This window comes from Alligator mississippiensis, chromosome 2 (genome assembly GCF_030867095.1).
Source record: "Alligator mississippiensis isolate rAllMis1 chromosome 2, rAllMis1, whole genome shotgun sequence".
NCBI classification, from domain to species: domain Eukaryota; kingdom Metazoa; phylum Chordata; order Crocodylia; family Alligatoridae; genus Alligator; species Alligator mississippiensis.
Genome location: NC_081825.1, coordinates 96929793 through 96956948, shown reverse-complemented (window position 1 = coordinate 96956948; position 27156 = coordinate 96929793). Strand labels below are relative to the sequence as shown.

The 27156-nt window shown below is 41.8% G+C and overlaps 1 protein-coding gene across 3 annotated transcripts in view; it reads left to right on the top strand.

Annotated features, from left to right (window-relative positions):
• The window catches only part of FHIP1A (FHF complex subunit HOOK interacting protein 1A), a 154330-nt gene that overhangs the window by 106547 nt on the left and 20627 nt on the right, over window positions 1-27156 (top strand). For all 3 annotated transcript variants that reach the window (XM_059721980.1, XM_059721978.1, XM_059721979.1), the window contains 4 exons: window positions 17996-18163; window positions 22853-22932; window positions 24624-24811; window positions 25530-26579. In XM_059721980.1, coding sequence (XP_059577963.1) covers window positions 17996-18163; window positions 22853-22932; window positions 24624-24811; window positions 25530-26579 — 1486 coding nt within the window. The remainder of the gene's footprint in view (window positions 1-17995; window positions 18164-22852; window positions 22933-24623; window positions 24812-25529; window positions 26580-27156) is intronic.

Here is a 27156-nt window from a genome sequence, read left to right as displayed (position 1 = left end):
GGTTCATCTGGAAGCACATTGTTCACTAGTTCAGGGATTATCCATATTTTCTCATCCGAGTTCAAGCATGTTTTCTCATAAAATTCTTAAAGGACTTGGTTAAGGTGTTTCTGGTTGTTATGGGTGGGAATCCTTTTATACAAGTCGTACCAGATAGGCCTTCTGTTTGAGCCAATGGCATGCTGTTCTCTGTTTTTTAAATAAATGAAACCATCCTTTGTGGTTCCTAACTCAGAGGGGGCACGAGGGTCCAAGCACTGATGGGCTGACCTTCCTGCTGCCTTCTCTCTGGGTAAGGTAACTTGAAGAACATATCCCAAGTTCTTATCAAAGGAAGTCAGATACTTTCATTTGAATAAGCAAATTTACTTATTTTTCCCCTGTAACTCTTATGTATCCAAGGCAAAAGAGGTATACCTCAGACAGAAGATGGGCTAAGACACTCTATCTGCAAAGAGCGAAACCATTTATGTTTTCATCCAGCCTCTGTCTCTACATCAGAGAGATTTTCAGTCCCTGGAAACAGGATTTCAATTGCATATAAACCTGTAATGAACTGGCTTACAAGCATCCCTCACCCACACACACAGACGCAACTATTTTATTTCTCTTGTCTCTAGCTCAGGCAGCTTCAGTAGCACTGTTGAATAGTGTACCTGTTTTAGGTAACTATAAAGGCAGTCATTTGGTGGAATCCATTTGCTTACGGGACATTAAGTGATTATTGAAGTCTCCAGATAAGTGGCTGTATTTGTCAAAGCTTTATATAGTCTTTATTTTCCTAAGACCTAGTGATCCTATCCCCACTTTATTGGTCTACTGCTTAGAATGTGAAGTGACTTAGCTATAATAGACTATGGAGTCCTTTGAGATGTGGTTGTCCAAATGCATATTCCATCACCTGCCATTCCTTTTGCCTTGGAGCTTTTATTTTGGGGGCCCTGCTCTTTATAAAAATCTGAGTGGTGGTTGGCAGATTCTCCACTTCTAGCCTTGTTTTAGGGCTTGAGGGGAAGCATGAAGACATTGCTGGTTAAAAAAGGCAGAGCTCAGGTGGAAGGACCATATAAAACCTACTTCAAGGACATGCATATGAGCCACATATCTCAAACTGTAACTGTTGTACAGATTTTAAAAACTTTACTAACTGTTTTTATATGTTTAAGATCAACCTTACTTTTAAAATTATTTTATAAATGACAATTGATTGGTATTCTAATTGTTTGTTGGTGCTGTAATTGCTATAGTAATGAAAACTGAAGGTAAAATAAAATTAAAGTTTTTGAAATCAAATGTAGTTCCTGAATGAAAAATCAAAACAAATCTATTCCATTAAGGTCGATATGGAGTTTTAAACAGAACTTCATCAAAATTACTATGGAATGTTTACATGTCAATTAAATCAGTGTTTCCTGACACAATTGTTGCATAAGAGAATTGTCAACCAGCTTTTTAGTTGCCAGTTTCCTGCCATTTTTCCCCGGGCTCACCAAGTTTACCCCTTGGTGAGCCCGTCACCAAGGGGTAAACTTCTTTCAGCTATGCTGTTATAAATCCAGCATAATTTTATTGGTAAGTGGAATATGTTCCAAGTTTACTCCATTTTAAATGAGAGCACTGTCACAGGCCAGCTGGGCACTGTGAGTGTATCAGTTTTATCACAGGCCAACTGGGCTGTTTGATTCAGTTTTGGATCAAGGAGGCAAAGTTGGGAGTGAAATAAAGGCAAATTTATTATAGCTTACACACACACAACAGTTAACAAAAAGATAAATGCGATAAGCAGATAATGCAGTATAAAAGGGCTAATAGTAAATAATAACAACAGATAGATAGACCAATCTGTCGCAGGCCAACTGGGCACTGCGAGGGTATTAGTCACGCTGGGCTGTTCAAAACAACAGATAGACAGACATGGGTTGGCAACTTATCGATAGCCCCTCAATGCCAGGTGCACACCAGGTGATTCCAGCGAAGTCGGGCGTCCCCATTCGACGCTGTCAGAGGGATTACCGGGGAAGCTCCCTTGATCAGGATCCTATCCTCCTCACACCGAGAGTCTGGGGTCCGAGCGTGGACCAGAAATGACTGTTCTGTTCCTGCCTTCCTGCTGGTTACCTGATGCACGTGCTTTTTATACCTAGTCTTATGTTAATCTGTTGGCCTCAGGGCCACTCACAATGTTGCCCTATAGCTGTTGCCCTATGGGATTGAAAGGTATTAAAATTATCATAAAAGGTTACTACCCAGACTTGAGTTTATCCAATAAGCAAATTATGATGCAGCACCTTTAGGTTTGAAATTGACATTGCCCTGCCTAAGTTCCAACCCCTTCTAGGCTTCATTTGAATATGCTTTTTTGGGATCTGCTTTCCTGGAATGTGTTGGGTGTGCCAAGCAGTTAGATCCAGTTTTTATTGCTAAGGCTGAACCCTGAGCAAAAAAAGTTAGGCCAGCTAATCTCACAGCTACAGCTTTGCCTATGGGGCCCAGTCAGTTCCATGAACAGTTAATTTATCATTTTGGTTAAACTTATGACAGATAAATTACATTTGCAGTTTACAAACTTACAAGCTTATATTAACTAATATTACCTGTTTAGGCAAAATACCAAATGCCTCCAAGAAGCACATACTATTGCTTATTAATCCCTCTGGTTCTGGCTGTTGTAGAGCACAATTAGGTACACCACTCTGTTCCCCTGAAATTCCTGAGATACATTTGAAAATGGTAGTACTAAGGTAACTATTGGCACAGGTCATAAATGTGTTAACTTGCTCTTGCGTTGACTATCACTGCTTCGATGTAATTTGAAGAAATCGTATCTCCCAAATGACTTAATACTGCTTGCAGATCTGATTGTGGGATCTGTCAAAGATACTTGATGCTTTTATAAGGCCTGTTAATATGCCCCTGAAATCAGATAAATTAGGTGTGCTTTGGAAAATAAGTCATGTTAGTTTATGATAGGTACTTCTAAGTGTGTGAGCTTCAAGCCTTGTTTTTTAATGAACTTACAGATTCATCAACTTCTTTGTTCTTCCAATACAATAAGTTATCTTGATACCCCAACTTCTTTTGAATTTTCTTGTTAGAGATTAACTACTTCATGCACTATGTTTCTAAGCAAACTTAATGGAAAAGGATGGATTGCACCATCTAGTGGATCTGATGAAAGGCTTTGACATGTGAGACACCGGCATCTTTGTAGTAGGATGAAATGAGTAAATACAAATACATGAGCTGCTTTTTCTTTCTCTTACCAAAACCTCTCACAAACTAAACAGTTGGCTATTATTTTTAAGCACTGATTTCTAGGACAGCTGGCTCCTGGCTGACACAGATAAGAGAGATTTTTCACTACTCTGAAGCAGCTCTTTCATATCTAGAAACCATTTATATTTGCCACACAGAAATTTAATGCTGAGTTTTTAATAATGCCTTTTCACAGTTATCTCACTTGTTCACTTGATTTTTTTATTTATTTATTTTTTTGGGTTTTGTTTCTTAAAAGAAAAAATAAGAAAAACTCCAAACCTGAGCCAGTGCTTTTCTTAAATCAGAAAATGGCTTTTTCTCCTGTGTATGAATGTTATTAGCAGTTACCTAATTTCAAATGATAATTGAAGTTTTGGGTTTCTAAAGTGTATTTGCAGTCCAAAAGCTTAAATATCCAGATAAGCACCTCATCTATTCAACAACTGTAGTGCAAGGAAAGAAAACTCATCTTCCCCTTTCCCTTCCCAGAAAACAATGAAAAATCAGCCTGGTACAAATGCCTAAGGAGCTGGATAGGTATATGAAGAGTTGAAATGGAAGAGATTGAACAGTTGTTTTTATTGTGGATTAATTTTTTCAGTCTAATCTATGCACTTATATTTTGTTTTGTAGATTTTAACTATCACATTCCCCAAAGCCATGGGATAACTGGTTTCCATTAAACTCATTAAATCTTGGACAGTCACTATTAATTCCAAACTTAGGAGTGAGGGAGACACTGAAATTCGAATTCTATGCATTCCCAAGCCTTCTGAATTTTGGGGACTACACTTCAGATTTGTGCCTAAAGTTTAAACCAGTCCCTATGGTTTTAGTATCATTGTTCCATCTAGTTCAATATTCTGTTACAGAAAGATGCAAGAGGCTCTATGATGACTGATAATGGAAGAAAATCTCCTTGTGGTAAAACTTACTTAACGTCAGGGAGTTGGTTGGTCCTGAAGCATGTCAGTTTCTAATCCTCATGTCCTTATTCCTTTGTAACTAGATGGTCTCATGAAATACAGCAAACACTGTAGTTCTCCCAAATCCTCACTCCCCACATACTCTATTGTTCTACACAGTTTTGCTCCACTACCAAGTATTCCAGAGGGCTGCAGAACAGCCATATCAGCCTCAGTAGCAGGCTTGTATTCTATTGTGGGGCCCGGGGCCATAAGGAACATAAATGGACCAGATCCTTTGGCCTACAGAAAGAGGTATCGTTTTCTCTGACAAGTTCCAGAAAAGAGAGACAGTGTTAGAATCTGTTATCTCAGGGCTGTTCAGCTGTGGTCCACAGGCCACATGAGGCCCCCCCCAAAGAAAGGCAGGAACTAGAAGTAGGTGGCTGGAAGGAAGGGGTGCTATGTATGTAGTAGGGAGAGCTGGGCTGCCTCTGCTGTAGGAGGGTGGGGGCAAGTTGCCCATGTAGCACACGTGGCCAGGAGAAGAGAAGAGGAATCAGGCTTCTTGTGCATGTGTGTCTGGGAGGTGGGTGGGAGCTGAGCTGTCTGCACAGCTAGGAGAGGTGTGAGCTGGGTTGGGGGAGGGCATGCTAAGCTCACAGTTGTTAGGGGCTGGAAGGGGCCTTACAAGATCATCATGTCCAGCTCCCCTGCACTTGGGCAGGAAAAAGGAAGCATATCTTTTCCTGCCATGACTTGGATTTTAACCAAGGTTGCTGCAGCCACAACGCAGAGTACTAACCACTATATGATCACAGCAAGCCACACAGGAGCTAAAGCTACCTCCATAACAAGGGATAGCTAATTTGGGTGGGGGTACCTGCATGGAGAGTAGTCTCATATTTTGGCCCCCGGAACTGCGAACCATACGGTGCGTGATTCCCAGCTGCCCATAAGTTGGACAGCCATATCTTACCTTATGTTTGGGGAGGAAAGGGTGTTAAATTGTGTGAAGGGGCAGGGGCAGATAGGGGCATCCATAATTGGTCTGAACAAGCCCCTGGGTTTATGGTTGCTTGTTTAAACCAAACTCTGGATGCTTTGATGTTTACTTGTCATTATTAAATTATTTTTCTTCTGGACCTGGGTTAATGTGTTCGTTTAAGCAACGCTTGTTTTATTGGATAATTCCAATAATGGGGCTAGAGTTTATGGGGTTTTACAAATGATCTTTATTTCCCCTTGGAAAGGGCAGGAATGATTTACATTGAAAGAGGAGATTATTGCAATGTATGCTGAAAGTTGTATAAACAATTTATGAGGAATTGGCCAGCATTTAAATGGGCTAATTCATATCCCTTCACTGGTTCCCAAGGTTCTGGAACCCATGTTGCTCATTGAAAGACATGATCAATACTTATGTCAGCTTTTCTTTCAAAAGCTAACAGTGTTCTTGTAGGGGAACCAATATTGTGAGGCTAGTAGTGTACACTAGGCAAGCTGTAGATTTGCTTCTGTTATCTACCTGAAGAGGACTCTGGTAGGGAACACTGAAATTTGGGAGTAATTTTTACACTGCATCACTTTTAATGTTGTATAGTTCATTATTTAAATACAGTAAATTACATGTAATCAAATGAAATAAAAATTGATTGCTAGGACTTCATCACAGTTAGCCACTACACTGTATAAAGCACATTCAATAAACCAGCAATTACTTAGAAGTGTTAACTAACAATTTAGGTAGGCAGCAGTCTCATTTAACTGTCATCCACAAAAGCTATCAGTGTTATAAATTGGCATTGCAGCTGATCCATTTGTTTTCCAACTGAAGGACTCAAACAAAGAGAGTCCAGTCATTCCTCCATAGTCCAGCTGAAGCAGATAGGGGAGGGGGTTTGAAGCTTCCCTGGTCCTGGGACTGTGGAGAAAGCAGGAGAAGCAGGCAAGGATGGAGGAAAGGGATGTGCCTCTGAGCAATAGGGGAAGAATAGGTTCTTGCTTGCTTTGGAGACTTTAAAAAAGTCCTCAGAGGCTCCAGCGATACAACACAGGTGTCTGTTTCTACACTTCCTTGTACCAAACCCTGATCCACTTCTGAACTCAGGTATGGTAATATTAACTCAGGTGTAGAAATGACTGACACTGAAGTATTGGAGGCACTGTCAAGATGCTAAGAAAGTCTTGATGTTGTTTTATGAATCTGAATAAGAGATGTATATTTAATTATAATGAATACAGAACTAGTGATACAACATTCTTTGACTTTCTTTTGCCTGGTTTGTTGTGTTTTTTAAAGTTTATGTAAACTATTGGAATGTGCATTAATTTTCTAAAGTAGTGTTTGTACTTTGATCTTTAAATAATACAGTGCTACCCCTAGCAGATTAGTAAAGCTTCAAGTTTCTCTCTTTAGCTAGAGAAAAATGTGTTTATATATGATGATCAGGGATCCTGGTTTTCTGTTTCCCATGGAAAAACAGAGAAAACCATGGATTCCCAATTTTTATCAGAGAAAACATGGATTTCCCGTTTTAGGGGAGAAATCCGTGGATTCTCTGCTTTTACAAAGAGCTCTTGCAGGCTAGAACAAGCCTGCAAGAGCTGATTGCAGAAAGAGTGGGAAATCCCCAGCCCTACCCGGAGAGGAAGGGGGGGGGAGCGGGAGAGGGGGGAAGGGTGGGGCCTGAGCCTCTGAGTCAGCCAAGGCCGGGTTCAGGCTCAGACTCGCCCTTTGCCCCTGGAGCCTAGAGGTAAGTGGGGCTGTGGGGCAGAGCTGGGGAAGGTAACTGGGGGCTGAGGGAGCGGGGGGTGCTGCAGACCCCAGGTGGCACACCGCAGCCAGGTGCAGGGCTGAGGGCAGGGGTGTCCCTTTGTGGGTAAGCGATGTGGGGTGCTCATGACGCCTGGCTGGCTGCCCAGGGGTGGGGGAGGGGGAGGCTGGCACGTGGCCAGCTGCAAGCTGTAGGGCTGTGCCAGCAGAGACAGCTGCTGTGTACAAAACTTCCCCATGCTGCTGCAGAGCTGTGGCTGGAGCTATGCGGCTGACCATAGGCCGGCCGCAGTGGTGTGGTGGCAGCCGGGTGGCACGCAGCCATCCCACCACCATCCCACATTATGAAGTGGCCATGGCCGCCACCACCACACTGCTGCTGCCGCCCTGTGGGCCAGCTGCACAGCTCCGGGCACGGCTTTGCAGCAGCGGCGCAGAGAGGTTTTGTATGCACTGGTCGTCACCGCTGGTACACAGTGGCCACTGCTGCTTACCCATGGGGCTGTGCCAGCGGTGGGGCCACTGCTGCTTACCTGTGGGGTTGCCACCCCACTCAGCCCTCAGCCACGTTCCCCAGCCTTTAAGTCCCACTTACCTCTAGGATTCAGGGGCATAGGGCATGGCTCCTCAGTGGCAGCGCTTGCCCGCAAAGTGTGCCGCGCCCCCCCAGCCAGCACACAGCTGCCACGACCCTGCACCACCGCAGACTCGTGCAGCCGGTCACAGGGCATAAGCAGCAGTGCAGCAGCAGCCGCTGCATGCAAGCCCCCCTTTCCACTCCCCGGCCGGGCAGCACGTATGTGGCCCACACATGGTGGTTGCCACTGCACTGCCACTGCCGTGCCCTGTGCCACTTGCCCACAAAGCTGTATGGGTGGCCACGGGAAGGTAGCGCAGGGTGCTGTGGCAGAGTTGCGGTGGTGGCCTCCGTGTGCAAACCTCTGTCAGGCCAGCCGGCACATATATGGCCTGTAGAGTGGCACTGCTGCCCTCACCCCCTGGCCCTGCTCCTGGGAGTGGGCACAGGGGCATGCTCCCCGCTTCTTGATCTATGCCCCCGGCACTTTCCCTTTCCCCTGCCCTGCCCCGCCCCTTCCCCACACACACTTACCTGCTGGGGTGGGTGTCTGTGTGTGACTCTGTGTCTGCATATCTGTGTCTGTGGGTCTGGGGGACTGTTGTGAGGGGCATCAAGAGGTCTGTTGAGGCTGTGGGGGGGAGTGTGGGGCACCAGCAGCGCTGGGGGGGGGCTTTAATTTTTATTACGGATTTTGGGTTTTTAATCAAAGAATTTGCAATTTTTAATAAGAGAAAACCAGGATCCCTGATGGTGATGCATCACACCATCTACAACCCCCTTTTTAAAATCCTAGATTCACCCAGGGTCCAGCTGATTCCCCCTGTTAGGGATTCATTGCAATTACCTACTGGGTTTGATAAAACTCTCATTTTGGAAACTAAGGATTGTCCCTACCCAGTAATTCCAGAAACGGGAACTTTATGGATCCAAAACTATATTATCAGTCAGCAGGTCCATAGCTATTTTGATAAACTTGAGGGGCTGAGTTATGCCACTGACATTAGCTCAAATATTCTATGAAAGTACTAACTCAAAAGTAATTTAAAAAATATAAAGTTAGCAAGAAATTGAAGCTAAAATAATAAGGAAACCACTGATTGTACGTTCTCTAAAACATGCACATAGAGTGACACTTAACTTTCATATTTGTATTTTGGTAGTGAGTGGTTCAGCTTTTTTGACACAATCTGATTGAAATCACAATTTTGAGATTTTTCCTATGAAAATCTGTCTGGCTGAGAACAGTCTAACAGATGCAATCTAGATGACATCTTAAAGCAGAGATTTATTTTGATTATGATTTTTTGCAAAAATTGAATGCAACTTAAATTTTGCCAGCCCTGTGAAAGTGAAGAGGAGATAGGGTGATGCTTAAATCTAATATGAATTCTCATGGATTCATACTAGAAGTGATTTATATGAGAAGTAAAGCAAGAGCCTTAATTAATTTAATGCTGTTACTTTATTACCTGTTGGTTATGACTTAAATAATGAAGTTTTAGAAATAATACCTTTTTTTCAATGCTCTATATTAGTAATACGGCATTTAACAAATAAACGCCTCACTTTTTTGTCTAGATTAGATAATTTATGAGAGAAAAATATCCAGAAACAGCAGGTGCAATATTGCTCAGTAATACACATCATATCAGTAAATTTCTGGGCTTTATTATACCAGATGTTCCTTGCTGCATTTTCAAGACTAACATTTTAGAGGCAAACTGAAAAATAAGATCTATTGGGTTGATTATTGCAAGTTCCAGTAAGCAAACAGGACAAATTATGTTTGCAGTTAATCAGTGTATAGCTGGTGTTTCTTCACTGTAGCTTAATAGAGTTTTGCTTTTTTAAAATCAGGAGTAAATGTGTATTGGGGAAAATAAGACCTAACTAGCACAGTATCTATAGTAGGACAGTGAAATTTTGGGACTCTTTATTACAGTGTATGTCCATTCTGTTTGTATAGCGGTAGAAAACGTTTCTGACATTTGTCTCATTTAATACAGAATTTTTCAGTTTTATAGTAGAAGTCTGCCCAGTGAACTCCTCTTGGTAACTTTAGATTATAGATGTCGAATTTCTCTGAAAACAAAATGATTTGCAAGAGAGTATGCACTGCAGTAGATCTGAATTATCTCTTGCTTCCTCTGAGACACTATGTACATCTTTTTCCTGTAAGGCCTTATAGTACAACATAAATTCAGCGTTCATAGAATTCTCATATCAAAAGTAGCTACTCTCAGTGATTTAAGGATCTACACCTTTTTGTTTTTTCTGTGTATTGAAGAATGTACCATAAAATGTTCATAGCTTTAAAATTTGTTGTTGGCATACATTAGCTACTTGGCATTTACAACTGTGTAGTGCACAATGCCCTACCCACTTGCTAATGGTTTATCTATGGTTATTTACTTTTTTGGATCATTTAATTTCAGTCTAAATACTAGAAAACTATAGAGGTTGGTCAGTGTAAAGTGCTGGTAATAGCCAGTCAAATATCCAAAATACGACTTAGACAACATTTGTTACTTAAGTCAATGTACATCACCTTGATGCATCGCAGAGTAAAGCAGTCATTCCAATATAGAATCACTAGTACTAGATAAATGAGTTAATTCTTTAGCATCTACTTTGTAATTATACAAGAGCTCAACTAGGGGAGTATGTTTTCCACATGTAATCCAGGGCTATCCAATACAACATGAAATCACCTTAAGCACATATATTTAAATCCCTACACTACACCCTCAACCGTGCAAAAATTCAACTTTTATTTTGGAGATGTCAACCTTTATGCTACTGAAAAGCAGTTTGCACAAGGAAGAATGATATTGAAGGGTGTAAACCAGCTGCCATTGCAAAATGGAGTTCTCTTTTATGCGTTAGAAAAGGCTATCTGAATCCCAGTACTGCACAATCTAATGTAGTTGATCTATACCTATACACGTAAGGTATCTTTCAATTCACATTCAAGTACCCATAAACATGTTGATAGCTTCTTTCTAGGGGACACTACGAATCTTTTCTAAGAAGCCTAATGTGAAACAAGGAGGAATCCTCAAAACCATATTACATTGATATGGCAAAAAGTTGTAAATAAGACTGTAATATTATGAGAAACCCAAGGGAGGCTTGTCAGTAATAATGAATCGGTGCAATTGGTCTTACACAATGAGAGTGCATCAAACTGCCATTGCAATGACATTAATTTCTGACTCCTGAGTATAACCTGGCATACTGACGTGTGAAATCTGGTTTACTTACCTAATGACACTCCACCATCTGATCAATCATTGCAGAAAACAGGGAAAGATTCAATAAGAAATATAACATACTTAGAGAAGAGTGCTAGATTTTACCAGTGGCTTTCTCATGGTCTACTTTGTATAATCTCTAAACTGATTTCTTTCTGTGATCATGAAGATGCCCAATCAGTCTGACTTGTAACAGAATGCTTCTTCAAAAAAGTCTGCATTAAACATTTGCTTTAAATCTGGTGGGTTTCTGATGGTAACCAGGTGGGAGGCCTTCAGTTTCACCCCTCTTGGACTGTATGCTGCCCTCAGGCTGCCACTTGGCAGGCCCAGTGTAACCAGTCAGGCAGCCTCCTAGGGCAGTAAATTGAAGGGGGCATCAAAAATAGTGTGCTCATACATTGCACATGCTCATTTGAAGCTGCCTTGGGAGTTCAGGCACATGCCGAAGGAAGGAGAGCAGCTCTGCTGCTACCGAGCGAGCCACCACTCCAAGGCTCTGTCTGGTGCCTGCCCTTGCCAGGACACAGGTACATTACAAGCAAGGACAGCAAAAGGTTGTTTGTGTAGAGTGGCAAAAATCCCTTCCTTAATATATTGCCTTTTTCTATCCATTTGCAAATTGAGATAATATATTATAGAATAGCTCCAATATTTTGGAGTCCTATGCAGTGTCTCTGACCAAGGTTAATCTTGGGTGTAACAGAAGCGAGTTTTTTATTTCTTATTGTTCTTTTGATGTTTGCTTGAATACTAATTTCAATTTGTTAAAAAGGATTTATATGCTTCCCTCAAATCCCAGTCTCTGAGGTACTTAATTGAAGTCAAGGCAAACAACAGGTAGTTTGTATTACAGTCTAATTATTTTCCTTGTTTTTGAGATGTCGTAGAAAAAGTTGCTTCAGTATCAGGCATGACAGGTTCATTCCCCAAGGTTTACAGAGTAAGCATGATTCATCTAGAACAGAGACACCACTGTCACAAACAGTAGGAAAGGAAAGAAAACCAAAAAAAAATTAACCCCAAGCAAAGCAAAGCAAAGCAAAGCAAAGCAAAGCAAAACAGCCCTGAGGTGAAAAGGAGCTATAGAAAGTTCTAAGAAGTATGACCTGAAAAAAATCCATTTTCACCATGATGGATTCCCTTCACAAGCCACCTGCAGTTCAGGGTTTTTGATTTGTTTTTTTGTTTTGTTTTGTGTTCCCTCTGCCAAGTAGCAGCAATCTTCTTTTTCTTTTGTTGTGGGATTGGATTAACTCCTTCACAGGAGTTCGTACAAATACATCATTAAAGTGCAAATCAATCAATCCCTCAAAATGTAGGAAATGCCAGTATTACAATGATTTGTACAACATTGATTTGCCCCCTTCTTATATGCACACTATTACACAATCGCATCTTTTCTTTTTTTTTCCTGTTCCTAGGTTAGACAGGGCTCTGTGGAAGAGTCAGGGTTGTGTAGTAAAGGATACAGCGTGTAAAATCCCTGCCTTATTTGTTGTTGAAGTTTGAAGGTGTGGGGTGAATGGGAAAGGTGACTGCAGAGGAGGAGAGGAGGTTCTCATGGTTGTGACAGTTCAGTGTTGCCCTCAAGATACTGATTCTGCAGTGGTTTTTCTGTTTGGTGCTAAGTCCATCATTTGATGTAGACTTTTCACAGGTGACAACTAATCAGGTACTCAGAAAATGAGAACTCCCAATTTATTAGAGGTGCAGTACATTGGTCCCATATTGAATCGGCACCGATATTGTCAATTTTCCTTATATTGGTGCCAGTCGGCTTTTTTTGGCTGATGTGGCCAATAATGTGGCTGATAAATGCAGCTGCATGCATGCATGGGGCAGCGCAGCACGCAGGTGGCCAGGAGCGCAACCCAGCAGTGTGGAGAGCAGCCGGGTCCACCTGGTAAATTATTTTGAGGGAAGGGGTGGTGGGGGGCGCAGATTGAGGCCCCTGCAGTGAGAGAGGGAGTGGGGATGGGGCAGGCACTGCCCCACTGGGCGGGGTGTGGGACGGGGCCGCAAGAAGCTCATCTGGGGTGTACGGTGCGGGGCAGCTCCTGCTGCTGCATGCATCCTGGGAGGGCATCGGGGGCATGTGCCCTCAGATCTGTGCATGGGGTGAGGCAGGCTGCTGCTGCAGGCTGGGGCCGAGCTCTTCCTGGTGGGGGTGTGGGAGGGGTGGGCCAGAGCTGCCTTTGGGGTGGGTGGCAGCAGTGCTGAGAGGGGGCTATGGTGAATTTTGGGGTAGGTGCAGCCCCCCCCTGCAGCCCTGCTCTCAGTGCCACTGCCACCTACCCTGGCAACTTGGGCAGCAGTGACCATGAGATGATTGAGTTCAGGATCCTGAGGAAAGGAAGGTTGGAGATCAGCAGAGTAAGGACCCTAGACTTCAGAAAAGCAGACTATGACTCGCTCAGGGAACTTATGGGAAGGGTCCCCTGGGAAGCCAGACTGAGGGAGAGAAGAGTCCAGGAGAGCTGACTGTACTTTAAAGAGATCTGACTGAGAGTGCAGAAACAAACCATCCCAATGCACAGGAAGACTAGCAAGTATGGCAGAAGACCAGCTTGGCTTAGAAGAGAACTCTTCAGTAAACTAAATCACAAAAAGCAAGCTTATAAGAAGTGGAAACTTGGACAGATAACTAGGGAGGAGTCTAAGAGCATTGCTCGGGCATGTAGGGATGAAGTCAGGAAAGCCAAAGCGCAACTGGAGTTGCAGCTGGCAGGGAATGTGAAGGGTAATAAAGAAGGGTTTCTACAAGTATGTCGGTAGCAAGAGGAGGATCAGGGAAAGTGTGGGTCCCTTACTGAATGGGGGAGACAATGTAGTGACAGGTGATGCAGAAAAGGCTGAAGTGCTCAATACCTTCTTCACCTCAGTCTTCACAGCAAGGTTAGCTCTTAGACTACTGCACTGGGGAGGAGGTGAGCAGTAAGCTTCATCTCAGTCTTTGGAAAAATCATGGAGCAGATCCTCCAAAGAATCCATTTTTAAGCACTTGGAGGAGAAGAGGGTGATTAGGAGCAGTTGGCATGGATTCACCAGGAGCAAGTCGTGCCTGACCAACCTGATTGCTTTCTATGATGAGATGACTGGCTCTCTGGATGCAGGGAGACCAGTAGATGTGGTGTACCTTGATTTTAGTATGGCTTTTGATACGGTCTCCCACAGCATTCTCAAGGCAAGCTAAGAAAGCATGGGCTGGATGAATGAACTGTAAGGTGGATAGAAAACTGGCTGGAGCATCGAGCTCAAAGAGTAGTAATCAATGGCTTGATGTCTTGTGGCAGCTGGTATCAAGTGGACTGTCCCAGGAGTTGGTTTTGGGGCTGGTTGTGTTCAATGTCTTCGTCAATGACCTGGAAGATGGCATAGAGTGCACCCTCAGCAAGTTTGCAGATAACACCAAGATGGGGGGAGTAGTAGATATGCTGGAGATTAGGGCTAGAATTCAGAGTGACCTAGACAAATTGAAGGATTGGGCCAAAAGAAATCTCATGAGGTTCAACAAGGAGAAGTGAAAAATCCTGCACTTGGGACACAACAATCCCATGCACCAGTGCAGGCTGGGGGCTGACTGACTGGGCAGCAGCTCTGCAGAAAAGGACCTGAGGGTTACAGTGGTCAATAAACTGAATATGAGCCAACAGCATACCCTTGTTGTCAAGAAGGCTAACGGCATACTGGGCTGCACTGGTAGTGTGTTGCCAGTAGGTCAAGGGAAGTGATTATTCCCCTCTATTCAGCACTGGTGAGGTCACATCTGCAGTACTGTATTCGGCTTTGGCCCCCTCACTACAGAAAGGATGTGGACAAATTGGAGAGAGTTCAGCCAAAATGATTCAGGGCTGAGGCATATGACTTCTGAGGAAAAGCTGAGGGGCCTGGGCTCATTTAGTTTTGAGAAGAGAAGACTTAGAGGAGATTTAATAGCAGCCTTCAACTACCTGAAGGGCGTTTCGAAAGAGGATGGAGCTAGACTGTTCTCAGTGGGGCAGATGACAGAACAAGGAGCAATGGTTTCAAGTTGCAGCAAGGGAAGTTTAGGTTAAATATTAGGAACAATTTTCTCACTAGGATGGTAGTAAAACACTGGAACAGGTTACCCAGAGACATGGTGGTATCTCCATCCCTGGAGGCTTTTAAGACCTGGCTAGACAGAGCTTTGTCTGGGATGATCTAGTTGGGGATGGTCCTGCTTTGAGCCCTCATTTTGTATTATATGAACTGTGAAGAAATGATGTCCTTGATGTCTCACACAGATTAGTGGGTGCTTTTTCACCTTAATCTCTATGTACTTTAAAATGGTGTTAATACCCCTTCATTAATATTTGTGAAGAAACATTTTTGGCTGTTGAATTTTAAAAAATACTTCCTGAGAAAGTGTACATAGCAATTTTTCAAAGGCTTATTATACCTTGGGGGAAAACTGGGTAGATTTTCATTGGATTGGCAAAAGGCACATTTCTGACCTTAAGGCCAACTCCATCCTAATTGTGGCAGCCTCAGAGGTTTTTTTTTAATTACCAATAATTTGTTTTAATTTGGAAAAAAATGTTTTTCTCTAGCTCTTTATCAACAGTTCTAATGGAATTTTTCACCAAAAAAGTCAGTCTGAGATACCCCCAACACGAAAGGTTTCAACTTAAACTTTGGCAAAGTTATGCACAACTGAAGGTAGGATCTTGTGTGACCTGATAGAATGTGGGTTTTTTTCGTTTTCTAGTTTTCTACTTTAAAAACCCCCCAAAAGACTTTTTTCCCCCTGCAATTTGCTCTCATTTGTGATACAACTTCCACAGCAAATAAGGCAGAGGTCCTACAGAGAATGATCATCTTTACTACTGAACCCTGATTCATCCCCTAGCAGATTTATCCTGTGTACCGAATAAAGTAACAGTGCTGAGGAGAAAATGCAATCATATAATTAAAGACTATCATAATGTATACACACCAGGGAGCTGAATCAAGGTCACACTGACAGGCTTAATTCTGGTACTTCTTACCCAGAGTGCTTGACTTGCAAAACCTAATGTTCTTTTAATGTAGGTTTGTGTACATTTGTAATATATATAAACTCTGTTGTTAGCATCTGAGTTAAATTCTACATGCTCTTGTGCACAAAGGTCATATTCTCATCTCTGAACAGTGCTGAGTATATTTCATTGGCTTATAAATAATATATTCAGCTAATGTCCAATTGGTTTTACAGTCTGCAGTGCCAGTGAGGATGACATATACAGTATAGGTCTGTGCTATGAGCTTCTTCCTCTTGTGTGCTGCCTTATTTTTGAGAGAGATGTTTTTGATTAAATGTGTGACAGTAAACTAAGAAAATAGACACAGTTATTTTTACTCCTTGGTGAAAAGCTGGTGTGACTGGTTTTGGTTAATACTGTATTTTGTTGCTAATGAAAAGGTGAATTAGTCTTACTACCTTAACTGTTGATGCTGAGGATATGGTGGATGGGTAACCAAAATAAAGCCTCAGAGAGGGTGCTTCCACTTGTACTAGGTTTACAGACCATACAAAACATTTGCCTTGTTCTGTTCTAAATAGCAAGAGGTAGTTTGTGTTCTGAAATGCCTTAAAGGGAAGCTTTGTGACATGACATTACCCTGTATGGAACAACCATGCAGCATAATAGGACTGGAATTTTAATATTTACAGCATGTTTTGTAAATGCTGTCCCTCCGAGTACTTTCTAAATCCTCTTAGCCTTTATGTGACAGCTTCTGATTCTTTTTTTTTAATAAAACAAGTATCTTCTTTTTATCCAGCTATGAGTAGTAAGCAAAAGATTTTTAAAGCCCCCTTTCATATAGGCAGATTCCTATATTTAAAGGTTTATCTCTGTCTATTTAAGCTTATTAAACTCCTGTGTAACTATTTTTAAAAAGCTGACATAGCAAGAGCGATGCATGGTGCAGAAGAGATGTCCTTTGGAATTCTCTGCACCTTGCAAGCACATACTGTTAAGAGATAAGCCTAAAAGACTGCGTTAGCAAAGTAAGATGCATTATCCTTTTTGACACATGAATAGCAAAGAGTTTGGAGCTGAAATTTGGTAAGAAACTATTTATTAATTTATGTTATGTATATTTTCAGTTATAATAGGGGGAGGCTGAAATGCCATGGGGGGAAAAAGGAGAGGAAAGGCAGAGACACCTGCATTCTTAATTTAACTCTATACCCTTGATTACATATCTGTTTGTAACCAAGGATATAGAGTTTGCTTTTTACTGTTGTTCATTTCTAGGGATGTGACAAAGCCAGGTATTCAGTGCATTTATCTGAATACCAAATAGCTAGTCTTGATGTTTTCTGAATGCACATCTGTATAGCGGCAGGTGGGTGGTAGAACAGAACCAAATGAATGATATGAGGCTGGTGGCAAGAATCTCATGTTACTTGTGGGACAGCACTGTTTGGCTGCTTCTGTTTCAGCACATGGAGACCTTGGGGGTTTGTATTGTCTTTATGGCTAAGTACAGACAGTCAAAAAGTTTGAGGCTGAATCGATTCAATCTTCACAGGTTAGTCTAAGCTGCGTAGATTGAACTGCTAAGCAAGCAAACAGACATTTGCTTTTGTTTCTGCAAATGCAGCCACATGCCTGCAGTAGCCTGGGCCAGAAGCTGGGATCACTAGAACATGCCTCCCTGCTCTGCTGGAGCAGACCGCTTGGGCAAAGGCTAGCCTGTCTATCCTGGGGGGGGGGGGAAGTAGTTTGCAGGGGAGGTTCAAAGCATCCTGGGATGCTGGGGGACTTTGAGTTAAATTGAATCTGGAGGGGATCTAGGACAGTCAATACATTGATTAAACCTAAATTAGTGAAGTGTGATACTACATCCATTCAGGTTTATCTTAAACTGATTCTGACAATTTTGAAAACCAGCTTATGTGCACCGAATTTCTGTTGTGTTACAGATTTGAACCAGTTTCCACTCGTTTATACCAGTTTATGTGTAATCTGTGTCCCTAGTATAATAGACTTGCTGAAATTGCTACAAAAAATCTGATTCTTTGAGTAAGTCAGAGATTTGTCACTTTGGATTTTTAAAAACAGATATTCTAAAATGTTCTTAGGATGGTAGTGTATGATGCAGTGGGGTTACTGAGGAGGCCAGAAAATATTGTAGTGTCAGAGGTGGAGTTCAATAAGGTGTGCAGTATTTTTTTGTATCTTATAGATTATTTTGTATCTGCTTGCAGGTGACTGTGGAAGAGGTGATGACCACAACCGCATACCTAGACCTCTTTTTGCGTAGCGTTTCAGAGCCAGCTCTGCTCAAGATTTTTCTCCATTTTATCTTGTTGCACCAGCATGAAAATGTACACATCCTAGACACACTTACAAGCCGGATCAACACCCCATTTCGGGTAAGCCAATCCAGAGAGCCTTCTCTAGTATGTGCAGTGTTGTATCACATACAAATCACCCCAGGATATAATGCACGCCTTATTTTTGAAAAGCAGAATGAAGAAAAAATGACTTTTCCAGGGTTAGGGTTGCATAGAGTAGGAACAAAGCCTAATCTTTAGCTCACCCACCCTCTCTTTCCTGCTTAAATAAAGCTGAAATCATGACTGTTGCTGAAGACTGATTTCCATTGGATCTTTGATTTTGAAAACAATCTCTAAGGCTGTGAAATAGGAAGAGACAGACCGAGATCAGACAGCAAAATTGGTTTAAGAAAGGTTAGCTTGATTAGTGGAACATCCAGGTCATTAAAAAGGAAAGTGATTGTTACTGCCTCTGGAGCGAGGAGCAATGAGCCATTAAGTCAATTGACTCTCTCAGCTGCCTGAATAGTAATAAAGATGTGGAGCAGGAATCAAAACAAGATGCTTAATGCTAGTCAGAAAATCAGCATCCCCATTTAATACATGGTCCTCAGTTTGGGGGGGCTGATTTTGGGGGTTAAAGGTGTATGTTGTATGCAAGAAAATATGGTATGGTGAACTAAGTTAATAGGAGCTTTGTCCTCTCTCCATTGTGGGTCCATTTTAAATTTGAGTGTCCTTCCTTACTTGTTTCTACTTAGCTACCATTTCCCTAAGCAATTTAGGAATAAGCAAGATCGTTAGCTCTATAGGTGTGCTGGAGTAATCTCCGGAGGACTATTAGGAACCTGAATTTTGCTAGGAGGTCAGTGTTGACTAATTTTCATGCTTCTGCTGGAGTTGTTCCCATTCTGGCTACTGCTGTACTGTTTATGCCACAGATCTCACTTGTAAGATATATAGAAACACTCAATTAGAACAATAGTCTTTTGCCTTAAGAAATTGACTGGACTGCACAAAGTAATAGACATTTTTATATAATCTTAAAATAAGAAGAGACTGTCCAGTGCCAGAAGCGCTTTTCTAAATTATCTGATTATGAACTGTTGATACATTCAAAATACTGTTTTAGGAATCAAGTATAAAGCATGTCAGCATGTTTGTTAACCAGTGCCTAGTTCTCGGTTTATTTTTAAGAAAGGATATTTTGTTTAAATGACTAATTTGCCACTTGCTTTCTCTGAAATATATGTCCTTTGGTAACCAAGGTTTACTATAGAACAAGGCTACAGTTTTGCAGATAACTTCTGTTTAAAATTTTCACGTAGTTAGCTATTACTATAGGTCCTGTTTGCCAAAAGGATGATCTGGCAGAGAGCAAACACCCTTTGCACTTAGCAGGCCTATTCTTCTGACCCTGTCTTTGGTTGCCACTTGTTCTGTGGTGAAACTTGTGTGATGCATGACTGCATGGGTAAAATGCAGAGTAACATATGGGTATAAATAGAGGCAAAGCCAGCAAATTAGTACATGCATTAAATTTGTGTATTAGGGACAGACTTGGACTAAACAGGTTTTGAAATCAGAATGCATGAATATATGGAGACATGCTGTTGTTACTGCATTTCAAAGATGGATTAACTCTCAAAACTCATAAACCTCTTCTGTAGACAAAAAAATGCAAATGTTGTCTCTGCTAATTGTAATTACTGTTCCACAGGCAAAGGAAATGGGTATTGTAAAGAATTCTCCAGCCCTGAGCAACTCAGGAACTCAGCCAAAATGGTTCTGTGATACTAAATGAGTTTTCTGCAGTATAACTTGGCCAAGCGTAAAAGCCAGAATTGGATCCTTATGTGGGTTTCCATAGCACAAAAGCTGCATACATTATTATTGCTGAAAAGACTTATCAATAATTGACGGGATTAAATTTACAAGTACTTTTGGCCACCTGTCTTTACATATAAAATGCTATCCTCTTTGTTTCCTGTTTAGTATGTTATGGTTTTTTCCTTTTGTGAAATGCAGAAATAATCTGGTTCTCTTTCTTCAGATGAATGTTGCAATCTCGTTTTTCTTTACAACTGTGTTACAAGTGCAGGAGCTGTTTCACTATAAATTGCTATAAGATTTGATATCTATTATATGTGCCTTCCCTAAATATTTTGCAGTAATTTTTTAGCCTTTACAGCACAAAGAACAGCTGCTGGTATCTCACTAAATTGCAACAAGGGGACAAGAAGAGTTCCTCACCTTCCTTCCTCTTTCTTTTCTTTTATGCCTCAAAGCATATTCATCATCTTTATACTTGATGATCAGTCCCCATTTCCATGCAAAGACCTGATTCCCTCCAAAGGCTCCTAAAGATCCTATTCAAGCCCATCTCTGCCTCTAGAAGGACTCTGTTCTCAGTGGGTTATTTACTCTTCTCACCTTTTTCCTTATAGATGCTTTTTTCAACTCTAGGCACAAGGTAATGGCTTTTTTCTAGACTCTGCCTGGCCTTCCAGTGTGGGTGATAGGTACAGGTGGCAGAGAATGCATCTAGCAGTAAGGATTTCCAGCAGATGGTTATAGTTTACTCCAGGCAAAGGTCTGATACCAACTTTTGTCTTTGTTACTGGAAACCCTTTCTGATCCTGTGACTCATGCCTCTCTACCTGCCCTTCCTCAGACCACACACAGTTCTTTATCAGGGAAGTGGACTTGCTGTTTGGGGAATTTTCCTATGCACAGTTTATAAATTGTTTGTTGTTGTGTCTAAACTCCGTTGTTAAGGTGGGGGTCGCTCACAGCCTTTGTTGTCTTTTGTTTCTGTTATGGAGTGAAACCCACTAGATGTGAGGGGCAAAATCCTGCATCTGGTGCAGGACTAACAAATGAGTCTTGAATGAGTAATGAGGAAACTGGGGCAGGGAGATGAACCAAGGCCTTACCTCCTCAAGTATGTGTTGCACAATTTGTGCATGGCTGTCATTGTTGTTGTCCCCCTTGTGACAAAATGGTTGGTGATGGAATGGAGGTTGTTGGTGTTTGCCAACTTCCAAATTGCCAGTGCCATTCATCTCTTAATGGATATGGGGCACTGAAATCCAGTGTCCTGGCACTACGGCAAGGGGGCCACCTGCAAAGATCCATGAATGTGCCTCTGGACATCCTTAGATTTTGTCACCCTGAGTTCCAAGCACTAGCTGCTACTACGAGTCTGAGCTCACTTGTAATGCCCAGCAGTGGAGAGGGGATATTTGATACTGGGCCCACGACTTGCATGGCAGCATCATGGTCCTTAGAGTAGCATCTCACCAGGGCCAGGAGCTTGAGCTGCTGAAACACAGAGTGCCTGTGGATTAGAGTGGCCAGGGCAGGTATTAGCTCAGTTCCACAACTCTCAATCTCTAGGAAGCCCCTTGGGATCTGATGCCAGCAGGGGCAGTGGGTCAAGGAGGGATTGGAGATCCTGTGCTAGGCAAGAAGAGAGTGGAAGTTGTGTGTTCAGTGAATGCTGGAAAGTCTGCATGCTGGCCCGCTAGAGGTAGAGCATGTGTTGTGCATGTTAGGGTTGATAGTAAACATTATTATACGCCTGCTCAGAACTTATTCTGACTTTAGTACCACATAACACCCTACAGATTTAACACCATTTAAGTATCCTATGTGATACGGTCTGAAGAGCATGTGTCCCTAATGTGTTTGGACTCAGAGTAGTGAGTATCCAGTAGGAAGAGCTCTATCAGGTGTGTAATAGTGGGTGCTTTTGAATCCATGCTTAGCAAAGGTAATTGGGAATCTGTGCTGAATCTAATGTAAATATGAATGCGTACGGAAGAACTACAGATGATTTTTATCATCATCAATAACCAAAAAATGTATCTAAGGCATGCAAGTACTTAGCTCTTCCACTGCACAGTATGCCAGTCATTCAGGACAAAGAATGTGCTGGTTTCTCTTAGTTTGTGAGATAACAGAACTTATTTGGCAAGGATCTTCAGTTAAGAGGGGATCTGGTGGCTGTCTGTAAACTTACCAAGGGCGACAAGCAGAGAACGGGAGAGACCCTGTTCCCCCTGAGCACTACCAGGAGTAACTAGGAATAACGGCCATAAGTTGACTGAGAGTAGGTTCAGGCTGGACATCAGGAGGACTACTTCACAGTCAGGGCGGCTAGGATCTGGAACCAACTTCCAAGGGAAGTGGTGCTTGCTCTTATCCTGGGAGTCTTCAGAAGGAGGCTAGATAATCACCTAGCCAGGATCATTTGACCCCAGCATCCTTTCCTGCCCATGGCAGGGGGCCGGACTTGATGATCTGCTTAGGTCCCTTCCGACCCTACCAACTATGAAACTATAAGCTGGGTCAAGTTTGGTGTCAGAGGTAAAAATGAGTTACTTTACTTAGTGAGTTGGAGAGAGTTTTTCTTGATTGCTGAAACATAACTAAATTATTTATTTAGTTTACCTTTCAGAGGAATTTTCGTGAGCTTATCACTTCCAGTTTTGATACAAATGAATATTAATATCATTGTAATAACTGAACATCTTTTTTTCTTTCAACTTCTCCTAAAAATGTGTTCTGTGTGTATTTTAGAAAAATATATATTTCATTTGTGTAACTCAAGGAAACTTAATAAACTCCTGCAGGGGTGCTGGCAGAATGAAATAAGCATGCTTATTGTCTTTTACAAAGCACTAAATTCAGGCTGTGCTTTTCTCCAGTGAAAATGCATTTTAGCACATTGGAAAAGTACAATTGTCAGATCAAAAACTGACTCTGTTTATCATTTTTTAGCTCTGTGTGGTATCTTTGGCATTGTTCAGAACACTCATTGGCTTTCATTGTGAAGATGTGATGTTACAGCTAGTTTTAAGGTAAATCCAAATTCCTTTTTCCCCTCTTAATTTTTCAAAGCATATAGTTCAGTCACTCTTTGGATGTACAGTGAGACAGGAAGTCTCAAAAAGAGAACAAATACAAACCACTGCAGACATAAAGTTTAAGATTCTGACACAAATACCGAATTGAGAGAAATGTGATTTACCTCCTATGATACTCATGCACAAGGGAAACTTATACTTTTCACATGTCCTGTTGCTGTGATTTATTTGGATAAAGGTGAATGCAGAGAAGCCAGGAGTATATTTATCACCGTTAGACTCTGTTGTCTCATTTTAAATGCATAACTTCCCCTCTTGTGTTTTCTTTAGCATATTATTCTTTGAATGCAATATAATATAGGGGTATTCACTTGCCTGCTGCTTCCAAACTTTTTTATTGTTTCCTCACTTTTTATCCCTTTGTCCAGGAATTTCTTGAATTCCTGCACTATTGTACCAGAGTTAGTGGGACATGCAACTTTTATTATACAATGTTCTGAATGAGTTTTCTCTTTTTTTCCACTTTTCATGTAACATGTTTGTGTTGTCTTGGAACCCAAACTTTAATTAAATTTGTTTTCATTGAACTTTCTCATTCTTCTTATATTGTCGTTTTAATAAGAGTACCTGGCCTGTCTGTCTGTCTGTCTGATTAGAATTGTATCATATGACATAAGATTGCTAGGAACATAAGAGTTACTTTGGGATCCCATCCAGCCCCTGCCATAGAGCCGCTGCCCTCCAATCCTAGTATAACTCTGTGGAGAATTCAGAATTGTAAGATTTCTTTAGGAACTTCCTTAGGAGGGCAGGTTGCATTTTGAAAAATCTTTTACTTGTTTAGAGAGTTACTTACTAATTTTTTTTATACCTTAAGTTTAAATAATTTTAAATGGCAAAACACCAAGCTAATCAAACACAAGGAAGCTAAAAGCCTAAATGCAAGTATATGCTACATGTGTTCCTCTTTCTCCACAATCCATCCCTTCATCCATCCAGACATCTGTAGGTCTGTCCCAAAAATTGCCCTGACCTTTTTGTTTGGTCCCTTTCATAACATGCAGGGTCTCTCAAATTACAGCAGGGGACACAAAATACAGCCCATGGGCCAGATGCGGTCCACCAGGCCATTCTATCTGGCCTGCAGGACTCCTAAAAAATTTAGAAAATTAATATTTATCTGCCCCTGGCTGCCTGTCATGTGGCCCTTAATGGCTTACCAAAACTCTGTAAGTGTCCGTCTGTCTGAAATAATTGCCTGCCCCTGAATTACAGGCACATACTGTTGTCCCCTAGATTGGATTCCCCAACCCTGAATAATCTAGAGAGAATCTCAACCAAATTGCCAGTTGTTGGCATATGCCTTTCCTATTCCTTTGCCCCTCTGAGATACCACCCAAGGCAGTGTTCAGGTACAGTCCATTGACCATTTCAGCCCCTCTAATCTGGCCTAACTAGCCCATGTCTCTTGTAAATACCTTTGCAGGCCAGTTCCTCATCATTCCTCAACCCTTCACCAGCAAATTTATGGCTTTTAGGAAGGTGATTGGAAATTGGTTTCTGTCATAGTTTAAGCAAAGGGGAAGGTGAGAGAGAGTTTTCTAAATTATTAATTTCTTCATCATACAAGGACTCTGGTAGTGGGCATGTTATGATAAATTGTTGTTTGTTTTTTTTAATTTCAGATACCTGATCCCATGTAATCACATGATGTTGAGTCAAAGATGGGCGGTGAGGGAAAGAGACTGTTACTCTGTATCTGCTGCAAAACTACTGGCTCTGACACCAATCTGCTGCTCTACTGGGATCACATTGACTCTTGAAAGCCAAGCAAAAGATTACATCCTCTGGACAAAGGCTGCGCACAGTGCTGGTAAACATTTGGTGTGCATTGTACTGAGGAAGGACAGGTCATGATTTGAGGAATCTGTCTGATTACCTTCTACATTGGTTGTGAGAGTTGATAACAAATTACTATTCAGATTGTGTACACTGTGTAGTTAGCCTGAAGTGGAAAGGTCTGGCATTTAATCTCTTCCATTTGTCAAGCTTTCCAAAATCTTTATGTTAAGGAATATACAAGTTTGGATGTACCTACACGAAAAATGGGAGGACATACAACTATATGCTTCCACAGGAGCAACATTGTCTAAAGTAGGGGTTGATAACCTATGGCCTGCAATCTGCATCCAATCTGTGGAGCTGTTTTTCCCCAGCCAGCAGAGCCAGGTGGGGGCTGGGCTTCAGTGGTATTTCAACAGTGGGGAGAAGCGATGGTAGTGGCAGCAGCTGGGTGAGAAGCACTGTTCTACCTTGGACTCAAGCTGGGTTGTTTCTGCCCACTGCTTGTAAAATGTTCAGCAGCTGGTCTGAAGGATTGAACTGTAGTCTGATGTTGACATAAAGACATATGCAGCCTGCACCAAATCTCTTAACATCCTTTTCTTGCTTATCCTGCCTCTCTGAATGTTTTAGAGTTGAAGACTCTTCCTGTGCTGTGTAATGTTTGCCTTGTATCACTGTATGACTTCAGGTTTTTTAAAATGTTTTTCCCATCTGGTGTGACTAGACCTATTATTGTTTTGTTTCAGGCTCTTGCCCAAGCCCTTCTGAATCCACGTGTATTGTAGAATATGGAAGAGCTGTGGACATCAGTTACCTGCAGTACCTGTGGGAAGCTCAAGCCACCATCCTCCAGTGCATGAAAGACTGCAGGGTTTGGTCTTCCCCATATGATGGGGAAAACCCTGACCCAGACACTTTTATTCAAACGCTGGCTGAGGAAAACACTAAAAATGTGGAGCAGACCATGTTCCGACTCCAGCAGAGAAGTTCCAGCAACTGCAGCGCCTCTCAGATGACTCCCATGGGAGAAAAGATGCAATTGGAGCTGGAATGGGATGACAGCTATGACACAGGAATTTCTCCTGGATCTGATGTGAGCTCACCCCAGAATTATGATGATCTAGGAAGTGGAGAGGCACAGCCACCTGCAGAGCCACCAAAGCACATTCAAGAGATGAAGAAGAATGCAATCATGCTCATCAAAGGGTCTTATGTAGAGGAATCTGATTTTCAGGATGATGTCATGATTTACAGACTTTGTGCCCAAAAGGATGCTCAGGATAATGACAGCTCCAAAGAGAAAACTTTAAATACAACCAGAGAGTCAAAGAAAACAGTTCAAAGCCTGTCTTCTGATAATGGGCCTCTCACAAAGCCTCAGTCGGATGGAGACTTGGAGGAACGCAATAAGAAAAATTCAGGCTTAACTCTTGATGTAACAAAGGAAAAACCAAACCAGGAGACTGCTGAAGTGCACCCAAGGCCAAATTTAGAGCTGAAGCTCTCTTCTCAGGAAGCAGATCATAATTCAAACATGAGGCTGCTAAGTCCAGACAGTGAGGATTTAATTATACAATATGACAAAATTATTAAAGAACTAAATTCTAATACTACGGGCTTGGAAGAGGAACAGAAGTTGGTGAGCTTTGAACCTTTATCTCCAGCAGAAGAGGAGGAGGACTTTGAGAATTTCTCAGCAGACACTCCCTCTGCAGAAAGCATACCATCTCCATTTGGAGCAAAGGAGGATGCTTCTTCCAAGCATTATTCACGGAGCCAGAATGCTCCATTTACAGGTTGAAAGTTCTCATTTAATTAAATCTTTTTTTCTTTTTTCTTCTATTATGATAGTGTCAAAGAGCTGGCCAAGAACAGGACCACCATTATTCTAAGGTGCTGCACAAACATAGAATCAGCAGTAGTCCCTACCCTGAAAAACCTAGTTTGGACAAGACAGACAAGAAGGGTAGAGGAAAGAATCAGCGCGATGATAGTAACTGTTAGTTCCACATTTTTCCCTAGTTTCATTTAATTGTTTAAATCCTCTTGATGGTGTTATTGCACAGATGTCAAAGTCATTGCATTCTTGGGGACCACTCTACTTTTATGAGGGGAGAGAATAACCAAATAATTTCTCTAATGCATTGATCGCACCTTCCATTTCTGCAGTTACTTCTAAAACAGCGTAGAGAACATAAAAAGAAAACAGCAGAAACTCTTCTGCCACTCTTACCTGCTATTTCACTTTTGAGCACCAGGTGGCAGCACTGTTGTCATTTCTGCATCTGCCTCTGAAAACAGCATCCTTCTTTTCAAATGACTGTTTCCCACACACCAAGCACATTGTGAACTATGACCACAGGATTCATTTGG